This window comes from Cydia fagiglandana, chromosome 2 (assembly GCF_963556715.1).
Source record: "Cydia fagiglandana chromosome 2, ilCydFagi1.1, whole genome shotgun sequence".
In the NCBI taxonomy this organism is placed as follows: Eukaryota; Metazoa; Arthropoda; class Insecta; order Lepidoptera; family Tortricidae; genus Cydia; species Cydia fagiglandana.
The window spans coordinates 26,160,500-26,185,818 of NC_085933.1; the positions used below are offsets into that span (position 1 = coordinate 26,160,500).

Consider the following 25,319-nt stretch of genomic DNA (forward strand, 5'->3'; position numbering starts at 1 on the left):
ATTTTACTAAAACTGTTCCAAGCCCTGAATAGGCCAACAATAAACCCGCATTTTAAACACTAATTATGGGCTTCGTTCAACCGGACCATTACTTAATTAACTTCAAGTTGTAAAAGTCACTTTAGCTCGAGTTAAGTTATTAAAATGACTAAAATGAGCTTCTTTTTATGGCAGATATTTTAATTTTTATTTATTGCTAAATGGGGTTAAGGATCTTTAATGGTTATTACCACTGAAGGTTCTTTTAAATTCAATGAATTAACCACATACATACTTACGAGTACGTATCATATCATATCTTCTAGAATCTATGAGGTATGATATCAGGCCCCAATTTCACCAGGGTGACAGGTGCGACAATAGTAAAACATCACTGTTGCTGACGTCACAGGCATCCATGGGCTACGGTTACCGCTTACCATCGGATGGGCCGTATTCCTGTTTACCACCATCATTGAATTATTTAAAAAAACAACAATTCTACAAATATATCGACTAGAAACAATAATTCTGGTTTCACAACATAATAATTGTAATACATACAATTGTAGCAAAATGCATGTCATGTTTGTATTTCTATAGAAAATATTTTATAAAATTGTAATATATCACCTGTCGCTTGACAATTGTCGCTCTACATATGTCACTGACAATTGTAGCCGTGGTGAAATTGGAGCCTGGTAGATAATGATATACAAAGTCGTAACGTATTCTCCGGGACCCAATATTCATTTTACTATAATTTTATTAGGATATACTGTTAAGTGCTTCTTTAAATTGAGTATTCTTTAACAATACGATACAATTCTGAAAGAAACCAAAATAAAGTTAAATGAGGTTACATTCTAAATAACAAACATAACTCAAAGTTAAACAACATTTCTTACATTGTAACGATTTTTAAGGCTTCTGGTGGAGTGTTAAAAAGCGTGTTAATGAGTTTATTTACGTGAGGTTAAATATTTTTTAATACAGTTGCTCAAAAAGTGCTACTTTACGTAGCTGTTTAGCGTGCGGAAAGTTGGTTATCTCGAACTAGTGCTTTTTACTTTTCCAATTTTTTTAAATTTATACTTGTTCCAATTCACGACTACTTATTGATGAGTGTTAATATTAGTTTCCTTTAAACGTCGTAATCAGCATAAAAACCTACCGTTAATGTAAGATTACGAAAAATATTACATATTTCATATTTAATTACTTACCTCTTAATCATTATAACACGTTTATTTTTTAGTATTCAATATTGAAAATTCCGTTCTTAATAAGTTGACTGAATAGAACGGAATAGCTGCCAAACGCCCATAGATATAATATACTTAAAGACGACGTCTAACCGAGCTGTCACTGTTACCACTTTTGTTTAGTGTACGATTAACAATGTTTTTCTTATTTTTTCGCAACTGTATTAAAAAACGTCGTTCGATACACGTGCGGAAATGTCATTCTTCACTCGTCCCGAGTCTTGCCACTCGCCTGCGGCTCGTGGCAAGATATCTCGGTACTCGTGAAGTAATGACATACCTTCCGCACTAGCATCGAAATGTACTATACTCGCAAATCAAAATATTCAAAAAATTTCCACATCATCAGTTTACATGAGGTACTTAGCGTATCCAAAAATACCTCTCTGCAAGTCTTTTATGCGGACCACACACTATCAGTAAGAATTAAACCAGTGAAAGAACGAAGAAATGACAATATCATTCATGTATTCTTAATTGATGCTTAAATTATTGGCCCGTAATATCCATCTTAGTAAAATTGTATGCGGGCCAGTTAATGTCATTAATTACTTTCGATCAAATTATTATACCCATGTGTGAATCAACATTTTATTAAAAAATCTTCTAATTTTTTTTTGTTAAAATAATCAAAGTTTTCGTGTGAAAAATTCATGTGTCATAACCCTTATTTTTTGTGGTGCTATTAGTATTTATATATGCTTAATACTTAACCTACAAAATTGTTGACGGAGCCCATATTTAGAGGCTTGTCTTTTTGATAATAAGACAATACAATATAAATCCTCTTTATTGCATAACCATAACATTTATTTATAGCAAATGTTGTTCTAATTCTAGACTGAGAAAAGACAACAAGCAAGTAATTATGCCTAATAAAGATAAGGCCTACTTTCGGCCTAATTTTCACACTCCCATTGAACTTTGAGCACGCAACCAACCGCTTTGGCGAAACAAAACATCATATCTACGGAACCGCTCAAACAAATTGGCATGCACTTATACCACATTACAAATACATTCATCATCTCTTTATTAAAAGGAAATAGAGTTTGTTTTCGACTGTTTTTGTGTTATAAGGGTTAAGCGATGCCCTAAAATGCTGGTTCGCGTGTGTAAAGTACATTTGGCATGTGAGCACGGAACGCTAAGTTCGCCACTATTTTAGAGAATTGGCTAAGGATTTGTTATATTTCCGTGAAATATTGATTAGTGCCTTTGAAGCTTTTTTAATACTGAGGTAATAATAGTTAAGTATGGCTGAATAATTGCGTAGGATTCTTGGCTGGCTTTTAGTGATGTGCCTATTTGCAGTAAATAATCAACCAACCAATCCATTATGAAATAATTTGGCAACCAGTCGATAGAAAAACAGGAACAAAGTTTTTTTAATGATTAAATATTTTTGAGTAGAAGAACAATTATTGTCTAGTGGATATTACTGAAATGTTTAGAACCACTAATTAAACTTGTACCTACAATTAAAGCAGCGAAAAGGTTAATAAAACACGTAGTTCTAAACCAAACGGATCTAACACCGTAAAAAAAGTGTTTCAACCCGTCGGCTGCCACGGCCCGCGCCGGGTTCTAGATAACCCGGCGCTGCACGGGCTGATAGCATCGCGAGGAACGTCAGCAGCGGAAGGGTAATTTTTTTAATAAAGTGAAAGTAGGTTCTAAGGCAGTCCCGCTGAAGAATGAATTCATCGGCAAGCTTTTCTCTAGATACTTCAAAAACGCTAATACCTATGCAAGACGGACCTCAGCTGCAGCTAGCAATATATTTTTTATGGATATTTCGGCCCTATTTTGTACTAAAAGTATTTGATTCATACCTATTATTTGTAAATGTTCACACATCATAATAAAAAATAATTAATTTTTTTTTTATTAATACATAAATAAATATTACAGAACATTTTTACACAAATTGACTGAGCCCCACGATAAGCTCAAGACAGCTTGTGTATGTACTCAGACAACGATACATAATATAATATATAAATACCTTAATACATAGAAAACAACCATGACTCAGGAACAAATATCTGTATCATCATACAAATAAATGCCCTTACCAGGATTCGAACGAACCCGGGACCACCGGCTTGATAGGCAGGGTCACTATACCCACTAGCTAACGATTTAGCTTGTTTGTCCAAAAGTTCTGGTGTTGTCCTATTTTTTTAAATAACAAATGTGAATCTACTTGCTGCATAACACCAAAAAGATCAAGCGAGAGTTCAAATAAATACAATTCGTCTCCAACATTAACTAACACATCAAGCGCAAAAACACAAGTAAATAAAAACAAAAACGCGAAACCAGCAATTTCGAAACACAGCCAGCATGAATGTGCCGCCATTTTGCTGACGCTGCCCGTAGGTGAAGATAGCCGATAATTTATTGTTTCATTTGATTAAAGTGATTAAACTCTGTAACTTCTAGGAGAAAAACAGCTTATGTGCTGTGGCGTTTGTATGAAAATGTTGCGTTAAAGTATTAGGATAGTGGATTGAAACGTTCTCACGAAGGATATATTTTAGACTTGAGTTTATGTTTATATTTGCGCTTGTGACTGTTTACTCAACATTCTGCCTATTTCGCACTTCGTCTACATCACGAACGGTCCAGAACGCAAAATGCCTACATCATTTTCCGTCGTTTTATCTTTACGTTAGCGATGTCGACGAAGCCCCGCTGCCGCGGATCTCCTATTCTGTGCGGTTTGCTCTTCGGCCATTTGAAGATATGTAACTAACGAACCTAAACTACATGTGTGATATAAAAAAACCGGGCAAGTGCGAGTCGGACTCGCGCACGAAGGGTTCCGTACCATAATGCAAAAAAAAAACAAACAAAAAAGCAAAAAAGAAACGGTCACCCATCCAAGTACTGACCACTCCCGACGTTGCTTAACTTTGGTCAAAAATCACGTTTGTTGTATGGGAGCCCCATTTTAATCTTTATTTTATTCTGTTTTTAGTATTTGTTGTTATAGCGGCAACAGAAATACATCATCTGTGAAAATTTCACCTGTCTAGCTATCACGGTTCGTGAGATACAGCCTGGTGACAGACGGACGGACGGACGGACAGCGAAGTCTTAGTAATAGGGTCCCGTTTTACCCTTTGGGTACGGAACCCTAAAAAGTGATCATTTTGCGTTCTAGACCGTTCGCGATATAGGCAAAATATTACACTAGTCATTTTGCGTTCTAGACCGTCCGCGACGACCGCGACTATACCAACAAACCAATAGAAATTTACCCTCCCATAGAAAGTGATCCGGCCAAAATGTATTGTATTAAACAGCCAAACTTTTTTTCGAGATTCGGGGTTGGTCCCATAGTGAAAGTTGCTCAGTATAATCGCAAAACCTCCCTGGCAATGGGAATGCATTCATTTTTTGATGGCCACCGTGAATATATTCTACAAATAATTATTTGCGATCGTTTAATTAAGCTGTGTCATTTTAATATGTACATTTTATGGATTTAATCTACTAAGCCGCGGGTAGCAAAATTAATGCTTTCTTTTAATTGCTAAATACTTACTGGTCTTTTGGATTGTAGGTACCTAGGTACTTAATTTATTTTTCAGCACGTCAGTAGACACTTACCTGTAAGAGAAGAAAAAGTTTATTAATTTATGTTAATGCTGATTAGTAGGTCCATATATTTTTTAAGAAGCGTTTTATTGCAAAACCTCAAAAATACACCCGATTTTAATGATATTCAGAACTTTCACAATACATAGTTCAAAACTACAATGTTTTTGACAACGTTACTTGTAACTAAGTACCTAAGGTGTATTCGGGTAATACCGAATGTCGGATAATTCCGAAATTCAGATGAAAATCACCCTTAATTCCATGATAATAAAAGTCTCATTTCGGAATTATCCGACAGTTTTCGACATTCGGAATTACCCGAGTAAACCCTATACAAAAACCAAAAATCACAAAAGAAATTCTAAGATAGTTACAACATTTTAAATGTAAATTCCTTAGGTGAAGATAGCCAATAATTTATAGTCAGATCGAAATCAACCACTGGATTAAGCAATTCTCACAAAGAACTATCTATTTACATTTTAATTTATATTTAAATTTCAGAAACAGACTTTATTGGTAAATACGACGACCGGTCTGGCCTAGTGGGTAGTGACCCTGCCTATGAAGCCGATGGTCCCGGGTTCGAATCCTGGTAAGGGCATTTATTTGTATTATGATACAGATATTTGTTCCTGAGTCATGGTTGTTTTCTATGTATTTAAGTATTTATATATTATATATATCGTTGTCTGAGTACCCACAACACAAGCCTTCTTGAGCTTACCGTGGGGCTTAGTCAATTTGTGTAAAATGTTCTATAATATTTATTTATATTTAATATTTATTTATATAAGCATAGTACATTAACGGCGAGTGTGCATGAGGATTGTTATGAAAGTGAAGTAAGCGAAAGAGGTATGCCAGGATCGTAGCAAGTGGAAATCCGTGGTCTCTGTCTATGCCTCCAGGAAATATGCGTGACGTGATTATATGTATGTATGTACATTCAATCCATTCATATTCATTTCAATTGGAATACAATGCTATTGATAAGAAATATACATAAAGGAAAATAAATTGGGCTAACAGTGAAATATCTAGGTTTCTCGCATTTTGCAATTCAATTGTGAGTCAATACGGTTAATAGATATACACCTTATAATACAAAGTCCCCCGCCGCGTCTGTCTGTAGGTATGTATGTTCATGATATACTCAAAAATGAACGGATTTTCATGCGGTTTTAACTTTTTTATCAATAGAGTGATCTTAGAGGAAGGTTTAGATGTAGGTATACCATGTTAAGGTTGTATGTAATTATTGTGGTTTAAATTTTTAATTACATTTATCAAAAATAAGAGAAATATTCCATTTAATTATTTATACACCCTTTATGTACTATTATAATAACAATAAATTCAAAACACTTAACATCTTACAGAGTAGAAAGAAGGATCACTTCCAACAAAAAACGCCCGGGCGGTAATTTGTAAACGCAGCAATTACGCGTGTAGATAACCGGCGATCCATTTTGTCCACACTCGAGGGTGCGAGCCCCCGCTGCGACGGAGCGCCGCACTGTGGTGTTGGTTCCACTGCGGTTCTGGACAAAATTAAGTTTTTTTATGATATAGGAGGCAAACGAGCAAACCAATCGCCTAATGGTAAGCAATTAACGTCTTCTGAGAGGTTGTAAGTGTGGTCTTTAAGACAGAAGTATGCTCTTTTCACGAAGGAATTCTGTTTACACTGAATTTGCCATACGGCCTGATTCGAACTTTAAGATACTTCAAAATTTTGCTAAAGATACAATATTGATCGAATATGTCAGTGTCAAACAAAAGTAACATTTGTTTTGAAGAAACATAACTTTTGACACTGATAATTATATCCGATCTATGTCGTATCTTTAACAAAATTTTGTGGTATCGTAAAGTTAGAATCAGGCTGATATTCTAAAGTTAGGGCAGAATAATTATTATAGTATTTTTCTAACTCGATGGGTAGGATGACAGCTGTCATTTTAACACAATTTTGCCAGATTTGGCATTTTTGGGTTATAAATTATATGGAGATGACACCTGTCATCCCATCGAGTTTGAAAAATACTATAACAGGATTCATGTCTCACTAACACAATAATCACATAAAACCCATCACGTATCATTAAAAGTTATTTTAAACCAAAACAAACTACAAAAAAATTAAATTGCTCTTGTCCAAAACATAAACTGAATCGGACCACTAGCCGTTTACACTCCTACCGCCCGCTGTTAGTGAATTAAGGTCCGTTCCTTTTACTTCTTTTGCTTCTGCGTGTAAAGGAACATTCCGCTTTACCGCTCGCTTTAACAACCTCGTAAATCTTTAATTTATTTACTGTGAATTCAACTCTATTGCGCACATTTTAAAGTCCTTTTTGCAATATAATTAACGAGTTAGTTAAGAAATACGGTAATGTTACGAGGGCTCATGTTTTATATTAAATTTCACACCTAATAATATTCGCTTGTAATGAGCATTCAAAATGGGAAATTATATGTGAGCGCTTTAACGGGTTTGAAAAAGGAATCAATTTCTTGAAATAATGAGATTTTGAAGAGCTCGGTTTTTTTAAATAATTCTTATCCTGTCCATGTTTTTTTAATCTTTGAATTAATTTAATGGTTATATACTGTGTTTTATTTTTAGGTACAGTCAGCAGCAGAAGTTGCTAAGCGGGTTAGGTGTTCAAAATGATCTTGACGCGTCTTTAATTGTGAGGAGAATAAGAGCGTGTCAAGGTAATTTTGAACACCTCACCCGCTTAGCAATTTCTGCTGCTGACTGTATGTAGTTTTTGAATGTCGGTTAAGGAGGCCTTATTTTTTTCAGAAAACACTGAAATTTGTCAAGCCATGGATTGTCATTTCCATCCGCATTTGTCACTTCAAAGTTTAATAAAAAATTTTGAAATGCCATAAGCTTATTTTGGGTTGAAAATTGACTTATGTTTAAAATTTTGCTCGTTAGATCTCCCGGCTATATACAATAACAGTTATAAATCATTTATTTACATACAATATATATATACAGTGGTACAACTAAACGAAATTAATAACTAGCTTAAATCTAAAATAGGCCCCTGAGGCATTGTACCAAGGATGCTGGCGGCATTTCCCCGCTGTATCGCAATACTGATACGTTGTGCGAGGTAGCCGCCAGCTCTTCAATAACAGTAGTTTTTTAGTAAAATTAACCATGTTTCATCTATCGAGCCAAATATTAAAGTTTTTTTAAGTCAGCCTTTGCAAAATACGGTCTAGTTTTTTAGTGATTTTTTTATTTCATGGCATTGCTCTTGATTAAAACGTGTAAAATTCCAATAAAAACAAAGTACTAGATTGCGTTATCAATCATCCAAAAAATTTCCATCTCCATGTTTTTGTTTGTGTAATGTACAATGAGTGAATACTCGCACGCACAATACATCATCGATAGATGATACACGACAGTTATGCACGATTACACAGTCACTGCATAATGACACGTCTAATCGCCAGTAGGTAATCTGTGGTGCTCAAACTTTGGGGTATTTGTGTATGTATAAACACTTTATTATACAAAACACAAAACACAAATTTATGGCATAGGATAGGAAGTACTAAGGCGAACTTATTCCTTAGAATAGAATAGTTTATTTGTGTAAAAAAAAGGACTCCTTTAAAGAAAACACTTCCCTTTAAGTGTTTAAACTAAATAATAACCACTAATCATAATTAATTAACTTTGAGTTTAAGTTTGTTTTCCTTTTTAAGGAAGTCCTTTAATTTAAAGGCTTTAGGACTTTGCAGTTAACTATTTGAGTAGATAAGAATTGATGAAGAACGGTAGACAAAAAAATATAGCACTGAGTACCTACAACTGACTAGAGGAAAGTCAATAAAATTATAAAAGCGAGCGAAAATAAATAAAATAAGATAAAAATTAGAAGTAACAATTTTTTTACAAAGATATTTTATTAAGTATAATTATGTATGTTATTATTACTAAGGTCTGTGTTTTTTTTATAATTTAGTAATCTGTAAAATTAATAAAACATTTTTTTCAACCAGAAACGTCTGTGAGCAATACTATTTTTTTTATATTAAAGGTGGTGAATTTTTCCATGTTTCCTTAAACATAAATAATAGACACTAAAAGTTGTTTCACACGTTAAATACCTACGTTTAAACTTTACACAAAACAGTATACAAAAACACCGAATATTCTGGTCATATTTTAAGCACGGCATTGTTAGCAAAACTCGAATGGGCGAAGATTCGCGTGAAGCACTCAGAACTTGCTTTTGTCGCTAAGTTCTCGAAGTTTCGTAACTATACGCAAGTTTTTATTTAGTTATAGTTTGAAGCGCTTAGGGCTCTGTAATGGTGGAGAAATATTGAATAATGGTTTTAGTATTTGTGTCGTGTTTTGGGAAAAGAAATGACCGTGTTACGAGAAAAGTTTTTAGATGTTATTTTTTTATGGAAGGTTCCCAAAATAATTTATAGAATGTTTTAGGGTACAAATATGAAACCTAGAACATAAATAAATAAAAAATTATCGCATCATATTACCAATATAAATTAAGTTATTTATTTTATTCACAAAAAAAAGGTTTTTATGTCCGTCTCCATAACTCTATTTACATCATTCAAATTTTGATATCTCCGTATAAATAAATCAATAAAGCCCAATTAATGCGAGATTATGGCGAGACACTGTCGCGGCGCTCCTGTGCTAAGCCTACTAACGGCCCGATTCTGGAAATGAATTAGAGATGCACTAGATATGAAATAGCAAAGATATGTGACGCTCCACGGAAAAAGGTACCTTATGGTGGCTGCAATAATATTGGAGCGGCGTTAATAATAGCGTAAGTGCCAACCGCCATAAGGTATCTTTTTTCGTGGAACGTCACATATCTTTACTATTTCATATCTAGTGCACCTCTAATTCGTTTCCCGAATCGCGCCGTGATTCTATAATTTAACTGATTGGCATTGTTTAAAGTTTGAGAGCCGCAACTCGCCGTCGGCAAAACCAAAACATCGGCGTAACTGGAGCCGTTCGTCCGCCGCATTTCTGCAGCTATGTCGCGCGCGTATCCCCGCGTTTATATTATATGTCTGTGTGCGTCGGCTGTGCTGAGTGTCCGAGTGGAAAAAGGTGCGTATCTAATCTAATCTACTCGTAATACATTTAAACGACCAAGTCTTGTTTATTTACAAATAAAAATAAATTAAGCTAAGAACTAAACTAAAACTATCTAATAGGCAGGTTCAAAAAAAATCCAAAATACGAGTTTAAAAGATGTACAATAATTTACAGTAACTATTTCTGCATTATTACTTTTTATTATTAATGTCACCTAAATCGAATTGATACTGTTATTAGACGATTATTCATTAGGTTTCATATGTCATCAATGGCATCATTCATTTTATGCACAGTAAGTAAAACGTATTACTAGCATGCTAAATAATATCAAAGAGAATTGAGTAAATATAGAAAAGTCTGGGCCGTCGGGGGCCTAGCACGAAAACCTTTTTCAAGGAAATTTCTCAGCGCCTTATTGACCTTAGGTACCTCGGCCAGAGGATAAGCCTGGCCATCCAAAAAGGTAACGCTGCCTTCTGGGCACCATAACGTATGAAGGTGACCTGGGCAGCATTTTTTATTTATGAGTTATGAACTAGACTCCTTCTTAAAGGAGTGGCCAGGCAAAGCACGGACAGAGATTTGTGGAGAAATTGGGGGGAGGTTTGCCCAGCAGTGGGATATGAAAGGCTCCAAATAATGTTAAGTTTAATTTAAAAAAAAATTTTTTTTCGATGTTATGTACTATGTGTTAAGTATGTTTGTTTAATACAGAATTATAATAAATTTACGATTATATTTATATTTTATATCAGTAAATATTATTATGATAACATTTTTAATAAAAAAACTTCCGTGAATCTTCCGTGAGCGAAACATGTCGAGTAATAATGTAATTCTATACTTTATAAACGTGAGTTTAATATATTTAATATGATGACATTGTTAAAATATGTTTATATCACTATCATAATACTCGTATATCACTACACCTTATAAATCAAAGTCCCCCATTGCGCCTGTCTGTTAGTATGTTTGTATGTTCGTGATAAACTCAAAAGCTACTTAACGGATTACAATGCGGTTTTCACTTATCGATAGAGAAATTCTTGATGAAGGTTTAGGTGTATAATTCGTAAAGGTTTTTTCTAACCCGCGCGAAACCGGGGCGGGTCGCTAGTTAAGTCAAGTGTAAAAATATGTGTGCATACAACTTACTCAAAAATATGTCTCATAGTTCTTAATTCGCTGACATAAGGGCTATGGGACATATTTTTGTGTAGGTACGAGTATGATAAGAGCACCCATATTTTAACACTTGACTTACCTAACCTATTAAAAAAAAGTTATATTGAGGAAAAATATGCCTAGGCTGATGTTAAAAATTTGATTCGATTTTTCATAGTGCACATAATGTCACTATGTTAAATAATAATTTTAGAAGATCTATCGCGAATTCATTCTGTTAACTTTATGGCCAACCGACGCTAAAATTATGATTTAAAATTGTGTTCAAAATTAGGTTTGAAATGTTTAGTATTAAACGATCATACTCGTATATACCTACTCGCCTCTTGCTAAGCATGTGTATGTGTTTATATTTACAAATAGTGGAAGTCTACCAGGCATTGTTCACCGGTAAGACGTGAAACTAAACAGAAAATGGCACTGTTATTTCGAAATAGTGCCATTTTATTTCTGTTATTTCGTAATAGTGCCAATGGATCATTTGAATTAGGAGTAGGTACACCGACATTACTGTTAGGGGGAGCCCACATCTAGCGTCTTTCGAGCGTCGGCGTCTGGTCAGCGCTATGTAAAATGACGTCGCTGCGCAGTTGCGTCGACGTTGCGTCGTACAGCGGCCATAGAGTTGTAGACGCCGACGCTCGAAAGACGCTAGATGTGGGGGGGCCCTTACTGTTACTGTTACTCTTGCCTACTGATTAACAGTCCGCCGGACGGTATCAGCCTGTCAGTTGTTCGGAACTGTCAAAACTTTATTCTAACTGACAGGCCGATACCGTCCGGCGGACTGTTAATCAGTGGGCCCCTTTATTTGATTATCTGATGTTTTCTTTTACCCCCAACAGGCTTAAGGAGCCATTTGAGGGTACATTTTGTTTACTTTTATTTAAATACCTAAGATACAGAGTATTATATAATGAATCAAACGCTCATCGCCATATTTCTACACGTATAAATAAGTAATGTTTACCACTACCACTTATTTATTATTGATTCCCTATTTGCAGTCCAGCGAAGAATCAATAATAGAATAAAAAACCGGGCAAGTGCGAGTCGGACTCGCGCACGAAGGGTTCCGTACCATAATACAAAAAAAAACGAAAAAAAAGCAAAAAAAAAACGGTCACCCATCCAAGTACTGACCACTCCCGACGTTGCTTAACTTTGGTCAAAAATCACGTTTGTTGTATGGGAGCCCCATTTAAATCTTTATTTTATTCTGTTTTTAGTATTTGTTGTTATAGCGGCAACAGAAATACATCATCTGTGAAAATTTAAACTGTCTAGCTATCACGGTTCGTGAGATACAGCCTGGTGACAGACGGACAGACGGACGGACAGCGAAGTCTTAGTAATAGGGTCCCGTTTTACCCTTTGGGTACGGAACCCTAACAATCAACTATGTTTACTGCCCCATATAGTACATCTATTTTCGAACAACTAGTAAAAGCAATATTCATCAAAAATAAATAAAATATCCAGTCATTTTGTTGAATAGTTAAATGCGGGTAATACTCGTACAATCGCTGTCAGATATATCGGAGCGGCCAAGGTGCTCACAAATATCTGAACACGCCTCTATTGTCAAGGCGTTAGAGTGCGTGTTCAGATATTTTTGAGCACCCCAGCCGCTCGGATATATCTGACGGCGACTGTACTATTGCAATGATAATAATTCATAGTTGATATTAATCTAATTAAGTGTCATTTCGTTTGGGGTTTGTTGTATTATAACATCATTGTCTATTCAATTGAATTATGCTGTCATTCTAACTATTATATCACTGTTAGCTATGAATTGTACGAGTATGCGGTGTTAGAGTAGTTACTGACATAAGTGATATGGGCCATTTTAAATTGTACAGTCAAAAAATTTAATTTCTAACCCATTACGCACCTTGTCACAGTAACAATCAATATGAAAGTCGTTAGAGACCGTATACTATTGTCACTTTGACAAAGTACAAAATGGGTAGGAAATTAAACTCTTTGACTGCAAACTACACTTTCTGAAATTTGGGAATTTTTATGTTATTTCTATTCAATGAATGAAATGAATTACCTGAAGGTTTCGATCCCAGTAGGAGAAAAATGTAGCTCTTTTTGTCCATTCCTTTACCGTCGTAGGAAGTCTTTATAAAAATAGTAACGAAATGAAAACAAAACATAATGTGGGTCTGTGGGACACTTTTCTCTTAAATAAATTGAAAAAGCTCGTGAATCTGAATAGATACAATAGTTATTTTTATTTAACAAAAGTGTAGATACAATTTTAAAGAAAACAATTAATTTCCAGCATAATTATATTATATTTGAAAAGAAAATGCGCAGTAGAAAGCTGCTTCTTAAACGAAGTGTTACAATTTACAACTAATGAAAGTAGATTTAATAATTCTAATAATTCTCCAACTTTTTTCCAGAATATGTCTGCCAAGATCCAGATACGGGAACTCTCCATGAACTCAACGCAACTTGGCCATCTACCACTTTCTGCGGAAACTATACATGTAAAATTAGAAGAGTAAACATTGGTGAACAACCATCTAAAGTGTTTGTGAGTTTTTTCAACCAAAAAGCCAGGGCCGGTACTAACAATGAAATAAATGAATTAAGTTTGTCAAAAATCTTACCAGATCTCAGTAACGATAATGACAGACTTTTAAATGAAGCAGAAATTCTGAAAATTACAGAACTACTGCATTTAGTGAAAAAGAGTGACTTGCAAGCTCTTGTAGAACTGTATAATGTAGCTCAAGAAATGTATAAGGATATGAAAGAGGATGAGGCTAAAGAAGATAACAAGGAAAGTGAAGCAGTATCAGGGGAATCGATAGAAAGTAATCAACAAAAATCATCTTATTGGTATGAAACTGATAATGGACATAGAAAGGTGGCTGATATGAAGCCAGAAGGAACTGAACTTGAAAGTTCGGCCCTATATTCAGGTAGACCATATCCGTATGCGCGACCACAACCGTACTATTACTCGCCCGGTCGAACCTATCCCAGTTACTTTACGGGATCGCTGTTTAATATTGACGGTAGCGTGGGATATCCTAATTTACCGATGAATCAGCAAGGCGTGCCCGCATATTACCAAAAGAGAAATGTTTATGATAAGCCTGGGCCATCACTACCTTGTAAACCTTGCGTCCGAACATATCAGTATCAACCAATGCCTATGCCCGCAAACTACCCTCCACGATCCGCTAGTGACATGTATCCGTATTTGCTGACAGCATACAACTACACTACTCAAGGCTACAACAATAATTATAAAGGAAATCCTTGGGCTTATTATGATTATTATAGAAACCATCCACATCCGAAACCTTCACAAATTCAAAGAAATCAGAATGTATTAGAAAAAACATATGACGAAAAAACTATTAATGCTGAAATCAAAGATGAAAAATCATGGAAAACTGATCCTTTATCTGAAGACGTAATCAATGAAATCAGAGCAAATATAGCGCAGCGTGGTAAACTAATAAACATACCTTTGAAAAAGAGATTAAAATTAGAACGGGTATCTAAAGTATTTAAACTAGATCAAAATAATAGGAAAACGAGGTCAATATCTAAAGTAAATAGTGAAGAAAAAGATTCAAAAGAAAGTGGCATAATTCAGAAGATTATAGAAGAAACAAAAACCCTTGAAAATATAGAAATAATGGAAACGTATGTCGAAAGAGTAACGTAAGTATCTTTAGTAAAATTGTAACTTCCAAAGTATCTAAATTAAATTAAAACCCGAAATTCTGCTTCAAAATGAGTCACATTTACTAATCACGACCAAGAATCCGCAATACCGAGTGAAATGTAGAAAGGTAAGTATTTGGAGTATAAATTTGGTCAAAAATTCCAATTTGCAAAGCCAACACGAGTAGTGGGACCGCAGCATTCCCGGTTCCCTGCGGTCGAGCCTGCAATGCCAACTGAACTTGTTCAGAAACACAAAATTCTACAGTAATTTTATATTTCATTCACGAAATATATATAGGTAAAAATATAATAAAACACTTACATCACTAACTTAATACTTAAACACAAAAATAGTTCTGAGGTGCCCAGAAGGCTGATCGCATTGCTCCTCTGCAATACTGATCCTCTGAGCGAAAGATTGTGCAATCCTCTCGTCATCTGAAGCCTCTATAAAGCGCTTTGCCAACTCCATAGAATATTTTGTATTTAAATTATTGTTTGACACTTGAACACGTAGACATTTTGGGCGACGAGACTCGATAAGTTTAAAATAATATTTCAAGTCTCTGAATTATTTTTTGTATATAAGTATACAATATTTTGCAACTAGAATAACGCACACAATTTACAACTTGATAAGTATAAATAACTAGTATTTATTTTAGTAAAATACAAGCCACAGTTATTCGCGCTTGCCCGATTCAGTCACTCACTAACAAAATATAGTTAAGTGAATTTCATGGTAATTATCGCAAAAGCATCTAGTTCAGTCATTATATCCAAAAAACCGACCCTACCCGTGAATAATTAGTTCTTGGATTTTTTTTTCGTAGGTCCCTCGGTGGGGGGGGGTCACTGGGAGTGTAAATTCAAAAAGTAGACTGAATCAGGCTCCTGCGTATATTCGAAAAACGGTTTTTCTTGAAGTAAATTTGATTCTCTACAATTTTGGTCCTCACATTTTTTCTTCTAGGATCGATATTTTAGATTCTAGTACTGCAAACTAAAATTGTCTAAAATCTTAACAATCTGTCCGAGCTATTTATTGGCTAATGACTAATATTAAATATAATATCGGCTAATAAAAGAGAAACTTTGTAATTGAAGTCGTTTCGAAAAAACAATAAGTAAAGCAAAAATCTGAGAAATAACGAAACTTCTTAGAATTCTATCTTCGCGTAGACTAAATAATAAGTACGTGCCAAGTAGTAAATTCTAATAAGATATTTATTTTATCTGACGAACTATGTTGACAAATTCCAACCGTACTCGGCGATATTGTTGATAAAGGTGACTACTTGCTATGTTTGTCATCAAATCGCTACTACTAGTATAATATTATAGTAGCAATGGCAATATATACAAGTACTATACTGTAAACTCAGGTAACTTTAGTCCACAACCTACAACTTTGGTCCAAATTCAATCTCCAGTAAAGTATGTATAAATGTTTTTAAATTATGTTGAATATTTAATACTTATAGAAAAAGCATTAGTATATCTAAGTTCCAAAATAAATGTAACGAGTACCAAATCAAAAACGCTCGTTAATAATCAACGTTAAAAACTGGAACATAGTTGTACTATAGGACTATAGTTACCTGAGTTTACGATATTTATAAGAAAAGTTGTGAGATATCATTTCAAGATCTTTTTCTGTAGCATTTTTCAGCACATTAGCTCGTAAAGGCTCTCGTTATTCTACAAAAAACTGTTGAGAAAGTTGCAATTTGTCCACATGAGTCACAAAGTAATTAAATGCGATGTACTTATTACAAACCTACTTTATAAATATTTGACGACTGGTCTGGCCTAGTGGGTAGTGACCCTGCTTATGAAGCCGATGGTCCCGGGTTCGAATCCTGGTAAGGGCATTTATTTGTATGATGATACAGATATTGTTCCTGAGTCATGGTTGTTTTCTGTATTTAAGTATTTATATATTAATATTATATATATCGTTGTCTGAGTACCCACAACACAAGCCTTCTTGAGCTTACCGTGGGGCTTAGTCAATTTGTGTAAAAAATGTCCTATAATATTTATTTATTTATTTATGATTATTTATTTATAAATGTGAGAGACCCGGTTTAATATATTTAATATGACAGTGTCTCACGTAAGTTTTGCTATTAGAGGAGATTATTAAAATTGAACTATTTTCTTTTATAGGTGCGAACCAACGACAGAGCTAGGTTTCTTCAAGTTCGGCAACATGAGCAAGCCATTTCCTTACTGCTGTCCGCAAAAAATAGAAGATAAGCAAAGATAAGATGTATCACCTTTTGGGTATCAACTGTATTCATAGACAAAATTTGTGGAACGCAAAAAAAAATCACAGTAAACTCAGGTAACTATACTCGTATTATATAACGTTAGTCTAGTTTTTAACGTTGATTATTAGAGCCTTTTTATTTGTACTCGTTACATTTATTTCGAAGCTTAGCAATACTAATTTTTTCTATAAGTATTAGTTGGTATATTAAGATACTCAACATAATTTAAAAATTATTTATATATATTTTACTGGAACTTGTATTTGGACTATAGTTGTGGACTATTTATAGTTACCTGAGTTTACGATATTAATTTTGAAATTAGTTTAGGTGCTGTAATCCAGTAATTAAACCTTTTTTTTGCGTTCCTTTAAAGCCTCTAAAGTCGCTGTCAGAAGCTAGTATTGGAGACAGAGGTGAGTTAACCCTTTATAAGGCATAAGGGTGCCAGAAATTATGCAAAATTGAACCCTATTACTTTGAAATTAAGTGCAAAATCAGGTGGGAAATATATTCCCTCTGCCTTATACTCGTAAAGGCTTGAAACAGAGGTAGGTAGGTAGGCTGGAATCGGACCACCGTCCTCTGCTATCGCGGCAGGTGCCTATGCCATTCAGCCACCAGGCTACATACGGCGGCATAGGTCGGACTTACCCCGGTCTCCTCTAGCCCATAGTGTCTGCACATAATACACAATATAAGTTAGAGTTTCGAACCAAAAGCAATTTCAGTTTTCGAAAGCAATTATCTATCGGAATTGGACTTTAAATTGATAGACAGTTTTAGGTCAATAGGATTTCAAAATAAACCTATTTGAGACTGTTACGTTTAGTTAATTCTCTTAGGACTGAATTCACTAATGGAGAAAAAATTTGAGGAATAACAGAACATAATTTTGTCTTAGATAATAAGTCAATAGTATTATGAGTCATACAAAAAGGCCTCAATATTACAGGGTTCTATGTTACATTTTCAAGATAGGTGAAATTCGACTTAATGTCACTATGACAATGTTCAAATTTCAGTTCGATAAAAGTGATACATAGAACCCTGTAATATTGGGCCAGCGATATTATTTTAAAACGGCATGCTGAAATTACATGAATGTTGACGTGCACATTTAAGTAACACACGTTACGTATAATACGTATACCTATAACATACGTTACGTCACATATAACACTATTCCCCCTCTGCCGAGGTACAGTCGCCATCAGATATATCTGAGCGGCCAAGGCGTTCACAAATATCTGAACACGCTCAGATATTTTGAGCACCTCGGCCGCTTAGATATATCTGATGGCGACTGTACAAGAACAAATGTGCATAATAACAACTATAGCGCTGTGTGTTGTGAATCATCCGTAAATAAAAAGAGATCGAGGTGTACGATATCTTTGACCTATGTAATTTTGTATACAGGGTGATTCAGGAGACGTGAGCAGGACTAACACTGCGCATTTTGTAAATTATAAGCAACTGTTTCGTATCACTATTAGTGAGATAAACGTTAATTTTCTACTAGTATTGAAAAAAAAATTATTAAATTTATTTACGACATGCATGATCACCCTAAAATTAGAATACTAAACTACCGATATTCTGTGTCAAATTGAATGTCATCACTGTCATAACGGTCTGGTTACTTTTGAAAACTCGTATCTCACTCAAGTTTGACAGCTTATTTTCTTCGTAATCAAAATGCTGTCATTACGGTTAAAGAGGTTTTATGTTTATTAATTAGGTCTTGTAGGGTAACCATGATTGTAGAGAGTTAAATTTGCCCTCACCAAAAAGTTAAAAACAGGAAAAAGTGTCGTTGTTTCACCTAAATACGACGATGATCGATCAATTATCAGTTACTGAGTGTGCAGGATTAGTCCTGCTCACGTCTCATGAATCACCCTGTATATTTGTGTCGTCATTAAATATTGGATGTTGTAAGTAGTGAGTGAGAAGTGCGACTGTGTCCACGTTTCCCCCGCATAAATGGCAGAACGATTTGTACAGTCGCCAACAGATATATCCGAGCGGCTAAGGCGCACACAAATATCAGAACACGCCTCTATTGTCAAGGCGTTAGAGTCCGTGTTCAGATATTTTTGAGCACCTCGGCCGCTCCGTTATATCTGATGGCGACTGTACGGTTAGATATCGCTTGGGCTCCTCCCTTCCGACATGTCGGAAGCCGGCGTTGCTCGAAGTTTAAAGAAACAGGTTAAATAAGTACGTGTTGTAAATATTTTCATAATTTTCATAAAATAAATAATTTGACAACATACCTTTCTATTTCTAATTTATAACTCCGATCACTCATTCCTAATTAACAAAACTAACTTATAAATTAACTGATAATCTAAAAAGAAAAATTACATTTGTTATAAACACATTAGTCAATAAATTCCAATTAAAGGTCGGAACGAAGTGAGATAACTTACAATTTTAAATTAATCACCAAAAAAACTATAAATCAGATACGGCGTTTGATTGTGGGTCAACATGGAACCTTGTCTCAATAATTTAAGGATTAAATATTAAGGGTATTGTGGGGAATAAACAGCTGGCTTGCTTTGACAAAGTTGCATAGCCTACAAATCATAGTTACACCGCACACGACGCAAAGTGTGGTATCACAATAACTACGTTTTTTACCCAAAACTTTGTATTCCGGCATAGGTCTGATTTATTATTCAGTAACTGGGTTACTTGGAAAAGTTTTGTGAAGAAAAGGTTTTTGAAGCAAAAAATGGATAACAATTTATTATTACGTGTATACAAAATAGGTATCGTCAAAAAGGAAAAGTGAAATTATCTATCTATACATAACATCATTTTTTTAAGTCATTCAATGATTTATTATTAATAACAGGCGTGGCTCACTCCGCGATTTCGTCGCTTTGCTACAGGTAGCTAAAAATACATCCGTTCGACCCCAATTTTGGGGTTTGCCATAAGCCGCGCGTGGCGGTGTCGCCACCTAGCGGCCATATCTGTGCTGATCGTGACAGTCGAGTTTTGTTAGAGAGTGAGTCTTCTGTACCTAGTACTATTAATTCTGTGCTAATAAGTAGGTAAATATTTTCAAATTGACACCATAGCAGATATCCAGAATCACGAATAGTCCGACGTCAGTTTCCTTTTATATTCATGCGTTTTTTTGTAAAAATAAATATGAAAGAGAAGGTAAAATAGTCACGTTAATAAAAGTAGCTAATTGTAAGCTATAACTTCTCTGAAAATTCTCTGCTGGTTTGAACCTGCGAACTCCGAATTGCAAGTCGCCCTTACCGCTAGGCCACCAGCGCTTCTTACCAATATAAATGTCAATAAAATTCCCATTACAATATGAAAGAGAACCGACTCGATGCGTGATTATCTTATGAGGCACCCCATTTTATGGTCATTACATAGTCACAACGCATAAAAACGACAAAAGCACTATAAATGTACCATAAATGGTTATTTCTAAAGGTATCGCTCCGATTCAGACTGCGTCAGGGTACTGCTGCAGAATTACGGCGTGTCTTTGCTCCTTTGCTGCCACAAATGTCAAAAATCCAGACAGTAACATCATTTTTGACAGTTCGCGGTAATGTTGCCGACTGCATTACTGCAGAAAACGCCAAATTTAATGTAAATGTTTCCAAAAAATGACCTTTTTAACGTTTTTTTCAGTAATACAGTCGACTGCATTACTGCAGTAGTACTGCGGCGTGACATTACTGCTGCCAGCATTGCTGCCGCAAATGTCAAAAATCCAACAGTAACACTAATTTCGACGGCAGCAATGCAGTCCGCAGTAATATCGCGCTGCAATACTGCTCCAGTAATGTGATTGTTGTCTGAATCCGAACGGTACCTTAAACGGTATAGTTTTATAGACTCATTTTGGGTCATCGCGCCAACCAAGTATGTAAGTAAGTATTACGATCTTTTTCCACTGTCATGATCTATCAACAACAGGGCTGTAAAACGAAACAATGTAATTAAAATCACTCAACATTAAATTTACCACCCGATCACAACCCTAATGGGGGGAACATTATGTGGGCGCGAACGGGCCGTGTGGTGGGTGGGTTCTGTACAACTTTATTTATCATAGGGGAGACCGAGGTGAGTTGAAATAATCGTCTTGAGGCAAGGACGCATATTGAGGAACCAGCGGGTCGTTCATCGTTTTTTCCACCACGATATCAGTTATAGGTATATGTCTCAAAAATTACGTTGTTTCAACTTACCTCTGTTTCAACTCACCTCGGTCTCCCCTACTAGGTACTAATAAATAGAGAAGTATGGCGGGAAACAATAAAAAGGCCTAGACCTCAATGACCACGACTGCTCTGATAAGAGTATCCGACTAAGAAGAAGAATGTGGGAATGGTGTCGCTACCCTTCAAAGTTAACGGCCTCCTAGCCTAGAAGGTAGTGACCCTTACTACGAAGGCGGAGGTTCCAGGTTTTAATCCTTGTAATGGGTTTCCGGCAAGACGAGCAAAGTGAAGCGCAAGGGCACTAGCTACCTTTTCTCGAAGCGCTTCGTCGTTTTGTTGAACCCTGATAACTTGGGTTTGGATTATAGGTACTAGATAAACGAAATTCGTAGGATATGATGTCAATATAACTTAGGTATTAAGCATAACAATTTTCAATTGCATAGCTCTTATACTTTAGATTTTATTCATATCTAAAACACTCTGATGATCATCAAAACTTTTAGGGTACTTCCTGAAGTCCTAGGAAGCTGAAATTTCATGTAAAATGTTGTCAAGACGAAACCATAGGACTCGCACTGCCAAAAAGTTATCAGATCTCTCTTAGAGCCAAGCTTCTAACTCCACAAGCCCGAACTTCATAAAGTCTACCCCTTTAGTCATAATAAAAGGCATGGCTATAATCTTAATGATATGTACCTACTTATGTCTATTATTGCGCCAGTGAACGGGTTCCAGCAGGCGTTCTACATGACATTAAAGCTCTCCAAGGGGCCTCTACGTGTTGGATCTATATCCCCACGCAAGCCTATCAAAAGACTGGGATTTATAGGCCCGTGAAATCCAAGGAGGTACCTTCATCATCATCATCATCATCTCAGCCATAAGACGTCCACTGCTGAACATAGGCCTTCCTCTTTTGGGGGGTGAATGCCATAATCGCCACGCTTGGCAGGCGGGTTGGCGATCGTAGTCGAGTACACCGAATTTGAGGGACGCTGCTGCCCGTCCACCGGTAGTCTTGGACGTAGTTTAAGGACATACCCGGGTCCACCCCTACATAACACAAAAGCATATTTCACCAAATACTATTTACTCGTACCCACGGACCCCTAAACAAGGAACGTAACTCTGTTCAAGTTCGCTTAAAAAGGCATTTACCGACCGTCGCCCTGTGACTTATCGCGGTCCCGAAAGAGACCACAACAGCAAACTCAGCGAGAAGGAAAGGGACGGAGCACGCATAGAAATATTTAAATTAAGTCCTCTCCCTAATGTCGGACATTATTTTTTTATCGGAGCGCCCAAATAAAGATATGTAAGGAAATGTTAGGGAACGCTCGGATACTTAAAAAATGTACGTAGCGAGTTGTAAGATGGGTAGAAATGAAATTAGGTCAATATTGGCCTCATTGCGTTAAAATAGTCACACGAACCCGACTGTAAAAACCCGCTCCCATACAATCTAAGAAGCTCTCATTTTAAAACGACATGCTTACACTCAGAATGTCGTCTTAAAATGAAAGCGTAATATCGATTGTACGTCGGCGGCTAGGCTCGTGTTAAAGACGACTCACGATAGACCGGGCAGTGTCCGGGCCGGAGCTTCCCGAGCTTTTGTATGTCATGACAATCGATCACATGATGCTTTCCAAAGAAAACGATGCGCCGGATGCTCCGGCCCGGACACGGTCCGGTCTAACGTGAGTCGACCTTTACTCTACTCTATAGGCCGGTAGATCCACTATCTTCAGCTAAGTATAACTAAGCCCGCTCCAGAATAATTAAAAAATCCTCCTATAATCCCTCTACAATCTCAGGGTCAAAAAAACCCACATGACAGGTGAACCCAACTCACGCTTATCTGTGCGCCGAACAAATATTTTAGACCCGTAAGCCTTGTCGACTCAATTTAGGGTGAAGATTTCACTGTAGAAAACGCCGTTTGAATTTAGTGTGAAATTTAACAAGGTTTTATTTAAAATATTTTTAGGTTATATTTCAAAAAAGTTTAGTTGCTTAAGAGTCCTTACTCCTACAGACGAGCGTATTTTGCAAAATGATTCCTTTTTCATTCAAGATTACGACGTAACTATTAGTATTTATTCAAAAACTGATAACGTACTTAAATAATCATTTCTTAAACTAGGGGCTGAAAACGTTAAAATTTTCATTTTCTCTTTTTGAACCTAAAATAAATGAGTTTTCTTAGGAGTCTTTTTCAAAATTTGTAGTGAGAAGGGTCGTTTCGGTTCTCAATTTTGCAGTAAACAAGAATCATTTGGTACATGAATGATTACAATTCAACTCACCATATCTTGTACGAGGGGCTGACATGCTTGAAAGTCGAGCTTTCATTTAAAAAAATTGATAAAATACCTTCCGAGTTTTCTTCATTTTTTTTGGTGAAAACAGGGTTACATTACATTTTTTTATCGCAAATTGGACTTATATTTTGCCACAAAAAAATAATTTTATCAAACTTTAACTTTATGTTTACTCATTAAAAAAAAATCATAACTATAGGACCTACCTTGCCGTAAATCTATATTTTTTTAAAAGACCTATAAATCACGCTGCAGCGACGCCGCGCGATCATTCTCCGCCGAGCGCGCTTAGGGGACGGACGTGTGCTCGTCCGTCAGGCGCTCGTTGCTTCGTAAACATCGAGCGAGTTCCGAGAAGTGTTGTATACTATGATTAGAAAATCTTGATCCTAGGGAGTACATTTTTTACACCATATTTAATTTTAACAACCGACTCTCGCTTAAGTGATAGATTTTCAGTGTTACTTGAATTCTGGTTAGGGTTTGCATTTTTATTATACCCGGACGACCTGGATGATGTCCAGGACGTCCAGGTTCTCATGATGGAGTTAGAAATTGGTCACCGAACTCCTAATCTACTCATCATAACTCCATCATGTTTGGGCTCCATAGATTTGCCTTGACGAACACCACGGATCTAGATGAGGTCCAGGTTCTCATGATGGAGTCATGAGTTGGTCACCAGAACTCCTAATCTACTCATTATCACTCAATCGTGTTTGGGTTCATTAGATTTGCCCTGACGAGCATCATCTATCTAGATGAGGTCCAGGGTCATGAGACCCTTCTGGTGACCAACTCCTGACTCCATCATGATATGGTCACCAGAAGTCCTAATCTACTCATCATAAGTCCATCGTGTTTGGGCTCAATAGATTTGCCCCGACGAGCACCATCGATCTAGATGAGTCCAAGTTTTCATGATGGAGTCAGGAGTTGGTCATCAGAAATCCTAATCTACCCATTATCACTCCATGGTGTTTGGGCTCATTAGATTTGCCCTGACGAGCACCATCTATCTAGATGAGGTCCAGAGTCACGAGACCCTTCTGGTGACCAACTCCTGACTCCATTAATGAGATGGAGTCAGGAGTTGGTCACCAGAAGTCCTTATCTAGATCTACTCATTATGACTCCATCGTGTTTGGGATCAATAGATTTTCTCCGACAAGCATCATCGATCTAGATGAAGTCCAGGTTCTCATGATGGAGTCAGGAGTTGGTCACCAGAACTCCTAATCTACTCATCATAACTCCATCGTGTTTGGGCTCAATAGATTTGCCTTGACGAGCACTATCGAGTATCGACCTAGATGCGGTTGATAGATTATTAAATATTATTTTATTTTATATACTTACAAATAAAGCTTCATTTGCTTCCCACCCACAAGGATCAAGTAAACCTTATAAGTTAACTTCGTACTAAATAATACGGAACCCTAATAAAAAAACGGAGATACTTACTTCTATTTTAGACATAAAAGCGAACTTCAGAGTGTTCAGTAGTTGTTACATTGTTAGTACTCTCGAATTTATTGTTATTATACAGGGTGGCCAAAAAACAAGTGCCTTTTCGTTGCTGGCAAGAAAATGGTTGCTAAAAAAAATGTACCCTCCCACAGAAAATGGACTAG

At 36.0% G+C, this 25,319-nt stretch overlaps 2 protein-coding genes across 2 annotated transcripts in view; one reads left to right on the plus strand and one right to left on the minus strand.

The window, feature by feature from the left end:
• Nucleotides 1–25,319, minus strand: part of LOC134679542 (protein madd-4) — a 425,780-nt gene that overhangs the window by 202,560 nt on the left and 197,901 nt on the right. The gene's annotated exons all lie outside the window — the stretch shown is intronic.
• Nucleotides 9,884–17,334, plus strand: LOC134679341 (uncharacterized). The gene is made up of 3 exons (XM_063538246.1): nucleotides 9,884–9,987; nucleotides 13,587–14,865; nucleotides 17,044–17,334. The coding sequence occupies exons 1-3, from the start codon at nucleotides 9,912–9,914 to the stop codon at nucleotides 17,141–17,143; spliced, it is 1,455 nt and encodes a 484-aa protein (XP_063394316.1). The 5' UTR covers nucleotides 9,884–9,911; the 3' UTR covers nucleotides 17,144–17,334.